At 46.0% G+C, this 12,496-nt stretch overlaps 1 protein-coding gene across 1 annotated transcript; it reads left to right on the forward strand.

Moving 5' to 3' along the window:
• The first annotated feature begins 3,964 nt into the window (after positions 1–3,964).
• On the forward strand, positions 3,965–8,305 carry LOC125545834 (RNA polymerase II subunit 5-mediating protein homolog). The gene is made up of 11 exons (XM_048709875.1): positions 3,965–4,391; positions 4,488–4,547; positions 4,657–4,824; positions 5,350–5,416; positions 5,889–6,166; positions 6,257–6,334; positions 6,453–6,489; positions 6,699–6,763; positions 7,572–7,616; positions 7,695–7,772; positions 7,871–8,305. The coding sequence occupies exons 1-11, from the start codon at positions 4,188–4,190 to the stop codon at positions 7,934–7,936; spliced, it is 1,146 nt and encodes a 381-aa protein (XP_048565832.1). The 5' UTR covers positions 3,965–4,187; the 3' UTR covers positions 7,937–8,305.
• Positions 8,306–12,496: the final 4,191 nt, after the last annotated feature.

A 12,496-nucleotide genomic window follows, 5' to 3' on the forward strand; every position in this document is an offset into this window, starting at 1 on the left:
AACAATTTGGAACATGCTACAAAACTGGTGAAGATAGAAAGCATTCATCCTCTTTTTCCTTGTCGTAAGGAGTAGCTTCAGCATACATTTGTAATAGTGTAATACCTGATCCGAAAAAAGTTGTTTATTATTATTATTGAAGGAAAGAGGCGCACAGACAAAGAAAGAGAGGCGGTGCAAATAAGGCCTTAAACATCATGTCTTCAAGTTTGATGACTGCAGATATATTGGATCATTCGAAACTGCACAAATATATAAGAATAAATATATATGCCAAAATAGCGAAAGGTATTTGGTTTCTCTGTCATGAAACAAAAAATCTGACTGAGTACAGTTTATATGATTTCTCTGTACCAATATACGGCAGCTGTATTAGGACAGATCCTTTGAAGGATCTATTTATTGGAACTCAGCCGGATTAGTTTCTTCATTGGATCCTTCTGTATGGTAAAATTCTCTTTATTGGAACGCAGTAGAGATTGCATACCTTTACAGAACAGCAAGAGATATTCTCTAACAATAGTTACGGAGTCATGTGACCCGTTTTAGATGTATAGAATCATGTAACTGAAATAGTAGTACATCTTCAATATCTTGCCTCCTACTGAATCTTATATAATTTACTGGATTGCTGTGCAATTATGTTAAAGTGACGCGTGTAAAGTTTTCTCTAAGAATGAATCATATATTCTGATTTCCAACCTATCCCTAGAGATAGTGCCTAGCCAAGTGCAACCCACCTTAATTCCAGGTAAAGCAACGTCATACGTAAAACACACACTGATCAAATAGCACAAATAAGGCAATTCTAATCAAGGGGATGGTGTTACCTCTTGATACGGTCCAGTTTAATGCATATGGTGGTACAAAGTAAAGCCCAAGGAAGCCGACATGAACATGAGAAGTAATCATGGGAAATAGACTCTGCATCTTGACTTCTTCAGTATCCCTCTTGATCCTACTTTGTAAGACAAGATTGCTGCATTCTTATGTACGTGCCATATATAATTACACATTTTCAGTACAGCAATCGGCAACCTAAGATAATCCCAAATCTATAATTCTAGATTGCTTGAAGGCCCACGATTCTTATTTAATATGTAATGCACGTGCACCCACTGAACAGACACTTTGTCGGCATGGGTGCTGCGAACGGAGCTGAAGTCAACGCGGATGTCGATGGTTGCCGGAGAGCATGCCCTGGACGTGGATGGAGTCGTCGCAGTAGCGGCAGAAGAGCGCCTGGCCTCCAAACAGAAGACGGTGGCGGCGATAGCACGTGTGTTCCCGGAGAAAGACGAAGCTCCTCGCGCTTCCCCCATCGTGGCTAGCGTGCATGATGGCGGCAGGCGGCTCGCGATTAGCTTCCTAATAGGATGGATGCGTCCGAGATAAGTTTTTTAATAGGATGGATTTGTCTGAGATTAGTTTCCTTATAGGATGGATGCACTCTGATTTAGTTTCCTAGAATAGGACGCACCCGTGATTATTAGTTTCCTAATTGCGCAGGCGTGGAGTTTCATATTTTCCTCCACGGTGGAGTACGGTCAGTCAATGTAAATAGCTAAGTGCACACAGAAAATGATTTAGGTTAAGGCTAACCGATAGATTGATTTTAGTGGGCCTAATCGTGCGGTGGTATTGGATCTGTGTACGCTTTGTGGGGGGTGCTTAAAAAAGTTCTTGTTTGATTGTTTAATAGTAGTATAGATGTTCCCGAAGAAAGACGAAGCTCCTCGCGCTTCCCCCATCGTGGCTAGCGTACATGATGGCGGCAGGCGGCTCGCGATTAGCTTCCTAATAGGATGGATGCATCCGAGATAAGTTTTTTAATAGGATGCATTTGTCTGAGATTAGTTTCCTAATAGGATGGATGCACTCTGATTTAGTTTCCTAGAATAGGATGCACTCGTGATAATTAGTTTCCTAATTGCTCAAGCGTGGAGTTTCATATTTTCCTCCACGGTGGAGTACGGTCAGTCAATGTAAATTGCTAAGTGCACAGAGAAAATGGTTTAGGTTAAGGCTAACCGTTAGATTGATTTTAGTGGGCCTAATCGTGCGGTGGTATTGGATCTGTGTACGCTTTGTGGGGTGTGCTTAAAGAAGTTCTTGTTTGATTGTTTAATAGTAGTATAGATACGTGCCATATATAATTACACATTTTCTGTACAGCAATCGGCAACCTAAGATAATCCCAAATCTATAATTCTAGATTGCTTGAAGCCCCACGATTCTTATTTAATATGTAATGCACGTGCATCCATTGAACAGACACTTTGTCGGCATGGGTGCTGCGAACGGAGCTGAAGTCAATGCGGATGCCGATGGTTGCCGGAGAGCATGCGCTGGACGTGGATGGAGTCGTCGCAGTAGCGGGAGAAGAGCGCCTGGCCTCCAAAGAGAAGACGATGGCGGCGATAGCACGTGTGTTTCCGGAGAAAGACGAAGCTCCTCGCGCTTCCCCCATCGTGGCTAGCGTGCATGATGGCGGCAGGCAAGGTCGTTAGAATCGCAATTCTGTTATACGATTCTACGACTTTACGATCCAAACTAACCCCTATGATTCTACGATTTTAGTTCTTAGAATCTACGTTTCTACGATCCTGATAGTGGAGATTCTACGATTTGCGATCCTACCATCAAAGCTCCGATCCGATTCAAAATCGCGATTCTGGCAGGCGGCTCGCGATTAGCTTCCTAATAGGATGGATGCGTTCGAGATAAGTTTTTTAATAGGATGGATTTGTCTGAGATTAGTTTCCTAATAGGATGGATCCACTCTGATTTAGTTTCCTAGAATAGAATGCACCCGTAATTATTAGTTTCCTAATAGCTCAGACGTGGAGTTTCATGTTTTCCTCCACGGTGAAGTACGGTCAGTCAATGTAAATTGCTAAATGCACACAGAAAATGGTTTAGGTTAAGGCTAACCGTTAGATTGATTTTAGTGGGCCTAATCGTGCGGTGGTATTGGATCTGTGTACGCTTTTGTGAGGTGTGCTTAAAGAAGTTCTTGTTTGATTGTTTAATAGTAGTATAGATATAGATTAGGTTTTCATGGTTTTTTTAGCACAACTCTGCTTCTCAGGAAAAAGGAAAAAATCACAACTTTTGCTTCCACGAGATGCACGGCCCGTGTTTCTGCCTGAAGCACAACTTGAAAAAGGGAAAAGCACACTGTGCTTCCCCGAAAAAGGGAAAAACACATCCTGTGCTTATGGGCTGCATTTTTCTTTCGATATTCTTTTTTTATTGCCTTACTTTCATTTTTTCATCTTTTTTCCAATTTCTGAACTTTTTGTGAAAAAAGTTCATCAAAACCTTTTAAATGTGGGATCTAGTTTTGAAGATCATGATGCATCCAATGATGAAAACGGTTTTGTATTTGTACGCATGGTTCAAAAGATAAACCATTTTATATAAACGAATCTATAGAAGAAGAAAAAACTCATGCGGTGCGCCACTTGTCTTTTTTTGTTGGTGCTCCATTTGTCAGCACCAGGCAAGATGAGGAGTGGCATTTGCACGGGATAACCCTTAACCAGTGATTTCGTTGAAATTCAGAACATTTTTTCCTGAGTGGTGAAATTCGGACAAGTGAATTGCCTTTCTCCAAGCAAACTTTTATTTTTCAGTTTGTCTAATTCACATCTAAATGTTTTTAAGGATGTCACATCTAAGCTCCCACAAATATATAATACAACAACAAGAAAAAAAATAGGACAAAAAAATAAACCACAAACAGAATGGACATCAATTTAGATATGACATAACTATGTCACATCTTTTAGCAGTTCTGAGCAAACCAGATAGCCCACAAGGTAACCGCACCCGACACGTCCCCTACTTTTTTTTTTGAGACAAAGATATGTCCCCTACTAGACCCATTGGTTCAGCGGCCCGACCCAAAAAACTAAAGGCCACTTGCGCATTCTGGGCCGTCCCCGGTTTCAGGTTGGGGCCACGGGAGGCGGCAGAGTCACCGAAGACCCATCGGGACTAGTGGGTCGACCCAGCTAGCTTCACGACCCGCCGCCGCCGCCGCCGCCGCAGGCGGCCACCGCGCCATACACGCTCTCCGCTGTCAACACCCAACGCCCGGCCTCCTCTTCCGCCTCCTTCGGCGCAGACGCTGGGTTTAGGCTTGGTTGTGGGTAGCAGAGCAGAGCGCGACAGCGGCGGCGATGGCAACGGCGAAGAAGGGGACGGCGACGCCGCTGGCCTCCGCGTTCTCGCCGGAGGAGACGAGGAGAGCCGTGTCCCGCGTGGCCCAGGCCATCGCCGACCGCCGCGCCGACCTCGCGCGCATCCAGGGCTTCTTCGCCGACAACGCCGCCCTCGTCAACCTCGTCCAGCGCCTCCCCGACGAGCTCTCCCACCAAATCATGGTCTCTCACTCATCCCTACCTCCTCTCGTCATCCTATTTAGCAGCATAGCTACTTCCCACGAGCCAATTTAGTGATCCCCTGGTCTGGTTTCGCAGGTCCCCTTTGGTGGCGCCGCCTTTTTCCCTGGGAGCTTGATCCACACCAATGAGCTCCTGGTATGGCATTCCACAGATTCTTTGGCCTTGGAGCTTCTACCTGCCTGCTTGGTTTTCTGCCTGCGACTGTAACATGTGTGCTGACAATTTTGTTTGGGTTGTGCCTTAGGTGCTTCTGGGGGATGGGTACTACGCTGATAGGTCTGCGAAGCAGACGACCGAGATACTGCACAGGAGGGGGATGGAGTTGGAGGCTCAAATGGAGGCCATCAAGGCAACCATCTCCGACCTCGAGGCTGAGGCCAAGTTCTTCGAGTCCACCGCTGCGGAGGCTTCGGTAAGGCTCTTGGCTCTTGTGAAATCTTCAGAAATAGTGTATTCCTATGCTAGTGTTCAGCTAAGAGGTTACTGTAGTAGCAATTTGGTTGAGGTCACTGGTAAGGGGAAAGGGAAATTGATACTGAATTACAGTAGATTGATGCTGACATGGGGACTCTGCACTTGTGATACTTATATAGCATGCAGACTAAGCTATAACATCTTAGCCTTGTTGCATTGAAAGCTGGGTGCTTCTTGTTGCTAACATGTTTGTTAATCTACGCCGTGGAAACTAGTGTAGATCCATCTATATAAAATGGGTGTGGTCTTACTATACATACTACATTGAGGTGCAGCAATATAACCTTTTTGGCTCCGAACTGAATTACTCAATATGATTGATCTTTCATTGTATTATACTCTATTGTCTTAACAAATTCGATAACTATTCTCATGTTGGTCTTCAGCCTATAGTTTAATTGTGGGTTTTGCTTCTGTGCAAAATTATTTCTAACTGGATCCTTAATTATATTGATGCCCGCAGGAGGGTCTTGTTGAAATAAGGGAAGAATATGATGAAGAAGACACAGAAATAATTTCATCAAAAACAGGTAATCATTTGGAGCTTTTGTTTATTTAGCTACTGATATTCTGCATCCTTCTTATCTTCAGTATGTATTGGCTCTTTTTGTCATCTTAGTATGCTGAACTGTAATGATGATGTTGTACTGACATGCATATCCCACTTGTGAGTCCTTGGGGTTCAGATTCAAATTTACCCTATCCAAATTGACTTTTATTGACATCTTATACTTCTTGATTATTCCTGAATTGACAAGGTCTAGAGTAATCCTGCAGAAAGTTGGCCTATTGGTATCTCATTCTACAATTGAATGTTGTTTGGCTGAGAGCATTATATTTTTTTTGTAGTATATTTATTTTTGCAGACATTATGTCAAGACTATCTTGTTGTGCTGAGATGATTGCTGCCTTCAAATGAAGCAGTGGCAAACCTTTAGCACTTACATTTGTTGCCAAGTAACAACTTCTGCTTCAGCGTGACTTTCTACGTATCTTTCCCAGAGGCTTCAAGTTCTTCTGGGGGCATATCAGATGAGGAACATGCTCGGATGATGGCTAGGTTTGATGAGCTTGAAATGTTAGAAAAGGAAGCTGGAAGTACTTCCGAAGATGAAGGTGATGATGACGACGACGATGGTGACGATGAAGATGCTGGAACAAGTGAGGATGGTGAGGAAAATGGGGAAACATTAAGTTATGGCAATGAGCATGACAATGTTAGTTTTGGTGCCTCAGTTTCTGGAAGTGGTGGTAATGGCCAGAGTCAAGGAAATGCCCAGGTATCTTTGTGCTTGTCTAGCTGGCATGGCATAATTTGGTGTAATATTAATTTGACCAATGTGTTTATATGTTGGTGTTCGAACTAATAGCTGAAGAGTGCACTAAAGAAGCTAGGAGAGAAGGAAACACTACAAGGTTCTTCTCTTGCGCCATCAGGCAGTACCTCCGTAAGCTCATTATTCCTTTTTCAACACCTTCTACTTTGTGCCTGAATGAATGGCTAGCAGTCAAAATTGGTTATCTTAGCTTCTGTAACAGTAACAGTGTGTTTCATCTAATGTGCAGATAACAAACTCTGAAGTTCAGGCTTCGCTTAGAAAAGGTTAGTCGTGATACTGGCATGTGGGACACCATATTCAGGATGTGTACATGATATTTTGATTACCTAGTGACACACCTAATTGTTTTGCTGATTTTTATTGTCATCTTGTTTGTGTAAGAGTTGGTACTCCTTTTTGCACCAACGTGTTTGCTTGAAGTTCTTAAAATTACCCTGCTTATATGCCTTTGACCTAAATTTCCTACTTGCAGCTGTTTCTTTTAAAGATGAGAACGGGCAAATAGTTAGTTCATCAAGGTACTCTTCAGGACCCAAGGTATGTATTCGAAGGGATTTTTGTTGGAAATAATGTGCCCTCCACCCCCTCGACTTCTCTCACATTATCTGAAATTTTACTGGGCCATGGCCCATTTATTCCAACATTATTTTCATCATTCCTTGCCTATGTAATTTTTTTTTCATATTTTTTGGTCGCTGTTCTTCTATAGAAACATAATGAGGCAACATGGATGTGAGTACTAGCTGTCCTCAGTTCTCACAACATTTGTCAGTCTTTTTGGTCACGGATGTCCAAAATACTTCTGATATTATGAATCCAGTCTGCATATGTCATATGTAGACATGATTGTCTGGCTGTGCTTTAGATCTTCGCACCCGGTTAACTTCTTAGTCTATTTTTTAACATAAACTTTGTGCTAACCTGGCCTTGTGTTTGCCCTTTTACCTTAGGCTAGTAGAGGTGTAGAACTATTGCACTCTCCTTTCGCAAGTATATTATATTTTGGATACTGACACGGTCTCAAACATGCAACTTTGACTATTCCTTGTATACATATTTGAGCACATGATAATTAGGAGATATTCTTATAAAATATTTAATGATGTCGTTTTTGCAACGACTCACCATCTAAATAGTTCTTCTATATGTATTAGTAGTTAAAGTTACTGTGTGCTTTCTAGAAGTTCATAATTTTGTGAAGCGAGGTAGTCGTTCTCTGTGAAGTAAAATCAGGCACCATTCTGAAGACCTAGGGATGCAGTTTATCTAATGTTTCATTTGTAGTGTTCTATTGTTTTTATGTATTTACTATTAATAGTGCTGACTATAGTTACTTGCCTGGCAGGTTTCTTCATCTCGCGATCGGCAGATACTACCAGGTGGACAAAAGGTCATTTGCTCGTACTCTGATGTATAGTGACATACACCTTTTTGAATTGCATTTCACCCTGTTTATGCCCTTCACCAGGCTTTCACGGGATCTATTGTTGAACACGATGAAGGTCTCTCAGTGATCGAACAACCAAGGAGTAATGATAGTGAGAAAGTAAGCTCCATCCTTTGAGTCTTTCCATTGGCATTGTGTGGTGTGCATTTATGTTTTATCTGATCCCTGTAAACTCCTTGCCTGAACATATCTGGCAGCCTGCTAGTTCCGCTTCTTCTTCAAGGCCCATGTCTAGATTCAAGATGCAGAAGGGAGGACGCTGAGTATGCCTCTTGGACACTAGAATTAACACAGGATCATCTACTTCGAGTCGCTGGCAAGAGCTGCATTGACAAGTACCATGCATCAGAATGATGCGCCGCATTTTGGACAGGGGTCCTTTTGAGTTTGTCAGTGCGTCGGGAAGGACAGAAGTGTTGGCATTCTGAACGTATGACACTATCACCTCAACTTTTATCCTGGGTCTTTTGCCGTTGCCTGTACGGTGGAATGGTTTGATGCGTGTCTACAATTTGTACGCGCGATATGCTTAGAAATGCAAAGAAAATTGCTTAGAAGGAATTGAAACAGAGGCTGATAGAGAGATGAACGATTTGTGGTCAATTGATTGGTTAAATCTGGGAGTAATTAAGCATACGTTAATACTAGGTAGGAAATGAATCAAACGACTCGTTTGATTCATTATAATCAGAGAGCCAGGAGGGTTTTTTTTCAACAGCCAACTAATGTTTCCTACACATCATGGCCATGGCATGGTCAAAGTGGTGGCCCAGGCACCTCTTCGCTTGGCGCCTGTGAACCCCACCAGGATGCGACCCCTGACATATCTTCACACCTGCAGGAAGGGAGGAGAAGACCAATTCGAACAACAGACGTACTCCTTCCGTTCCTAAATACGTATAAGATGGATGTTTTGAACTACCAAAATATTTAGGAATATAGGGAGTATTATATTATCGGTTTTGCTAAAGCACATCTAGATGTGCAATAAATATTGCACATCTAAGTCCTATGTCATTGATCTTATGTTGAGATTCGTGTGGATATTTTCTTTTCTTTTTTTCCTCTCTTTATGCTTGATTCACTCACTTAGATGTGCAATAACTAGAGCACATCTAGATGTGCCCTAGACACACCCTTATATTATATGTACCAATGCAGGTCGATGTTGGGTACTACACATGCTTTCACAATTCAAGCATATTCGATGATGGTCTGTGTCTAGGTTTTAGTCGACTGAGGCTTAATCAAGTCTCAGTCAAGTGATAATAATATAAGAAGAAAAAAACTTGAAAAAAAATTATGTATGAATCTCCATGCAAGATAAAAGATCATGTATGAATCTCCATGTAAGATCAAAGAAATATAGCGTCGACTGAGACATAACAAAGTTGACTTAGCAAAGCTGTTTGATGATTGGTTTCAACTCGTCTCTTTTCAGAAGTCTTGAGTACTATGTCAAGCCAAAGTGTATGCCTGGGAGTCGGGTTGTTAGGGTTCCGGTAGCCGCCAGGGATGCAGGAGGTTAGGCCGGCGTGCATGGAATCAACTGAGGCGAAAAAATAATTCAGGCCACAGACACATGGCTGTCAGGGTTTCTCTTGAACAGAGCAAAAATCCCCTTTCTTCCCTATGCCTATGGGCAATGGATTGCTTGTAGAAACTTTTCCAAGAACCTAAAAATTCTCGATGCCCATATAGATGCCTCTAGGTCGTTTGACATTTTCTTCAAGTCTCGAATAGTTCAATTTCAATGTACCTTTGCACCTACTCCCTCTGTCCCATAATACAAAAGTTTAGTTTGTACAACGGTCTTATATTATGGGATGAAGGACATACTTTTCTATTTCTATTTGTACAAAAGTGCATCTTGCTGCACAATGGATGAGGCCACGGCGGCGGTGTTGGCTGGGATTGGATCAGGGTCAAGGGCACTGCCGATCGAGTGGCGGGAATTCGGACAACCGTGGAATGGGAGTCTTCCGCGGTGGTAGTGGATACAGCGACGGTCTCTGTTTCTGCCATCTAGCCACCTTCCGGTGGATGCGGCTCGAATCGTACCCCTTCTGGCCGTCGATGACGAACTCCTCGAGAACCATGGCGTTCTTGGCCAGGAACTTGACGAGACGTACCTGGAGGCAGGTCAGCTTCTCCGTGTCGAACTTTATCACCACCCTCCTTAACGAATTCTGGAGGCAGGGCAACCTGCATCTGCGGCAAAGTCCTTGAAGGTCCGAATCATCACAACAATCTTCGTCCCCATCGTCCAAGTCCGACATGGCGGCAATCTGATCCGGTTCTGAGATTTCTTCGAGGTACTCCAGCCATCTGAACTTCAGCCGGACCTCGCGCACCGCGGGGCAGCACGACAGCAGGCTCACGACGGCCCTCGCCACGGCGCCGTGGTTCTGGACACACCACCCGCAGAGCTCTTCAACCTCGAGCAGATCGAGGTTGGGAAAATAAAACGACATAGTATCGGCGAGGTCGCCCATGGAGTAGGCGGTGAGCTTGAGAACCCTCACGTGACGCATGGAGTCGACATTGAGCATGCAACGATTTCTCACTATTGCCGCCGGGGAGTGCAACGCCAGGTGGACCTCCTCCAGGTGCGTCATGGGCGACTCGAAGGAGAAGGAGGTGCCTTGGAAGGTGACGACGCTGCAGCCTAAGCGGCGGAGGCGGGGCGCGTCGACCTCGATGCTGCACACGCCGGCAAAGTAGAGGTTCTCGAGGCCGCAGTTGGCCATGAGGAGGACGGTGGCCGCCGGGCATCGGACGCGGTAGCTGTAATTGGGCAGGGTGTCCACGAATCTCACGGACTCAAGGTGGATGTCGGCGAGCTTGGGCGCGGCGGAGATTATGTCCTGGAGCGTGGCAAGCTTCGTGCGGCACCGCCGGAGCCGCATGGCCTCCAGGCACGGGAACGCTAGGGGCCGCCGTCGGTCCGAGAAGGGCTCGAGGGCGTAGCCGGTGAGCTCGAGGACTCGGAGAGCGGCGAAGGGTACTGAGCGCAGGGAGTACGGGAGCGTGCAGCGCCCGTAGTCTAGCCACTCGAGCCGGAACTCCTCGGCGTCGGCGACGTACTCCTCCGGCACGACGACGACGCCGGCGCTCTCCTCCTCCGCGGTGCCGACGGGGTCCGCCTCGTCCTCGATGCCGGAGGAGTCCTCCTCGTCATCGATGCTGGAGGAGTCTTCCTCCTCGTCTTCTTCCGGGCTGCTGGCGGCGTGCAAGGTGCCGTAGTCGCGCGTGCGCATGCTGTCGTCGCGCATGACGAGGGTAAACTTGTTGGGGCCGCGGCCGCTGGAGCGGATCAAGCCAAGGCGCGCGTTTGTGATGTCATCCAGCACGCGAGTCCAGAGAGGGTCGCTGCCGCCGCCGCCGCCGCCGGTGGTATAGGAACGGTAGTCGACGTTGACGGCGCCGGTGTCGAGCCAGAGCGGGCGGCGCCATCGCCGGGAGAGCGCGGTGGTGCTGGCGGCCTCACGTACCGGGGCGAAGGAGAGTATGTGGATGAGCAGGTCGTCGGGGAGCTCGGAGAACCGGTCCCGCGCGGCGGCGGTCGCCATGCATCCGGATCGAGTGTTCTGTTAGGGCTCTGTACCTTTGCGTGACATCGTTATACGTTCTTTTTAGGGCTTGACATCCTTATGTGGACGTACTAGTGTACCACCAGAGAAGGCCCAAAGTAGAAGGGCATTGGCGCTTGGGCCGTCCAATGCATTAAGCCATCGCAACATTGTCTTGTGCACGTCGTTATGCAACTGTGTCTCAAAAAAAAGGTCGTTATGCAATATCATTGATGTTGCGATCACAGTCACAGCGCAACGCCATTGCAGTGTCGCCTATATTGAGCTCGTCGTTATGCAACATCATCAATGTTGTAGTCGTCGTGGCGTAGCATCATTGTCGTTGAAGGCACATCGCCGTTGTTGCAGTCGCCATGACACGACGTTTGCAACATCGTTTGTATTGCACTCGCCATTATGCAACATCGTATGTGACGCAGCAGCGCTCGTAGCACACAACCTAGTGTTCAGCATCGTAAGCCACTAGCGACGATTGCCGTCAGCATAGTCGGGTTCGTAGGAGAGGCACACCATGCCCATTGCAAAAGAAAGGAAGAAGCACCACGGTGTGTCCCCTCCCAGACCAGGTCTTTGCAGCAGCTTGTGTGAGCATGGTGCTACCAAGGAGAGAGGGCACGGTGAACTTATGTGGTGGCGACGAGAAATTTTGGGGAGACGGCGGAGTGGGATTTTGATGGAGGCGACGAAGTGGAGCGTGGAAAGATAAGATTGCAGGAGAGGTAGAGAGTGGTGGGTAGGGCATGGGGGTATGTGTCGCTCGAGGGAGGCGAACTGGCGTATGGCTGCAATAAGTTGGTTGATTGTAATATTTCCCCACAATATAAACAGAAGTGCTTAATAATTTAAGTATATGTCTAAAAAATACTATATGCATAGAAAAGAAATACTAAGTATACAACTGTGCAGGAAGTGTGTCTTCGCTAGGGTTTCTCGCGAGAAATGCTACACTTACGAATAGATTCTTACTGATTGAAGTTACGGACTGAGCTGTGAAACCTCGATTGAAAATAATGAGGAGGTGGGACCCGCACTGGAAATCAAGGGGAGAAAGAGATTGGTGGAGAGTAGTCCTTACGTGGTTTCCATGTCATCTTGCCCGTAAGTGTAGAATTATTGGTTTCTCGCCCTTGGCGATCTGGAGGTGGCAACCTTGCCACCGCCACCGCCGAACGCCGCGCCGGCCGTGTGTGGCCTCTCCCCCGTGTCCAAACCCAGACTGGACGTCGGAAC

This window comes from Triticum urartu, chromosome 3, assembly GCF_003073215.2.
Source record: "Triticum urartu cultivar G1812 chromosome 3, Tu2.1, whole genome shotgun sequence".
NCBI classification, from domain to species: Eukaryota; Viridiplantae; Streptophyta; class Magnoliopsida; order Poales; family Poaceae; genus Triticum; species Triticum urartu.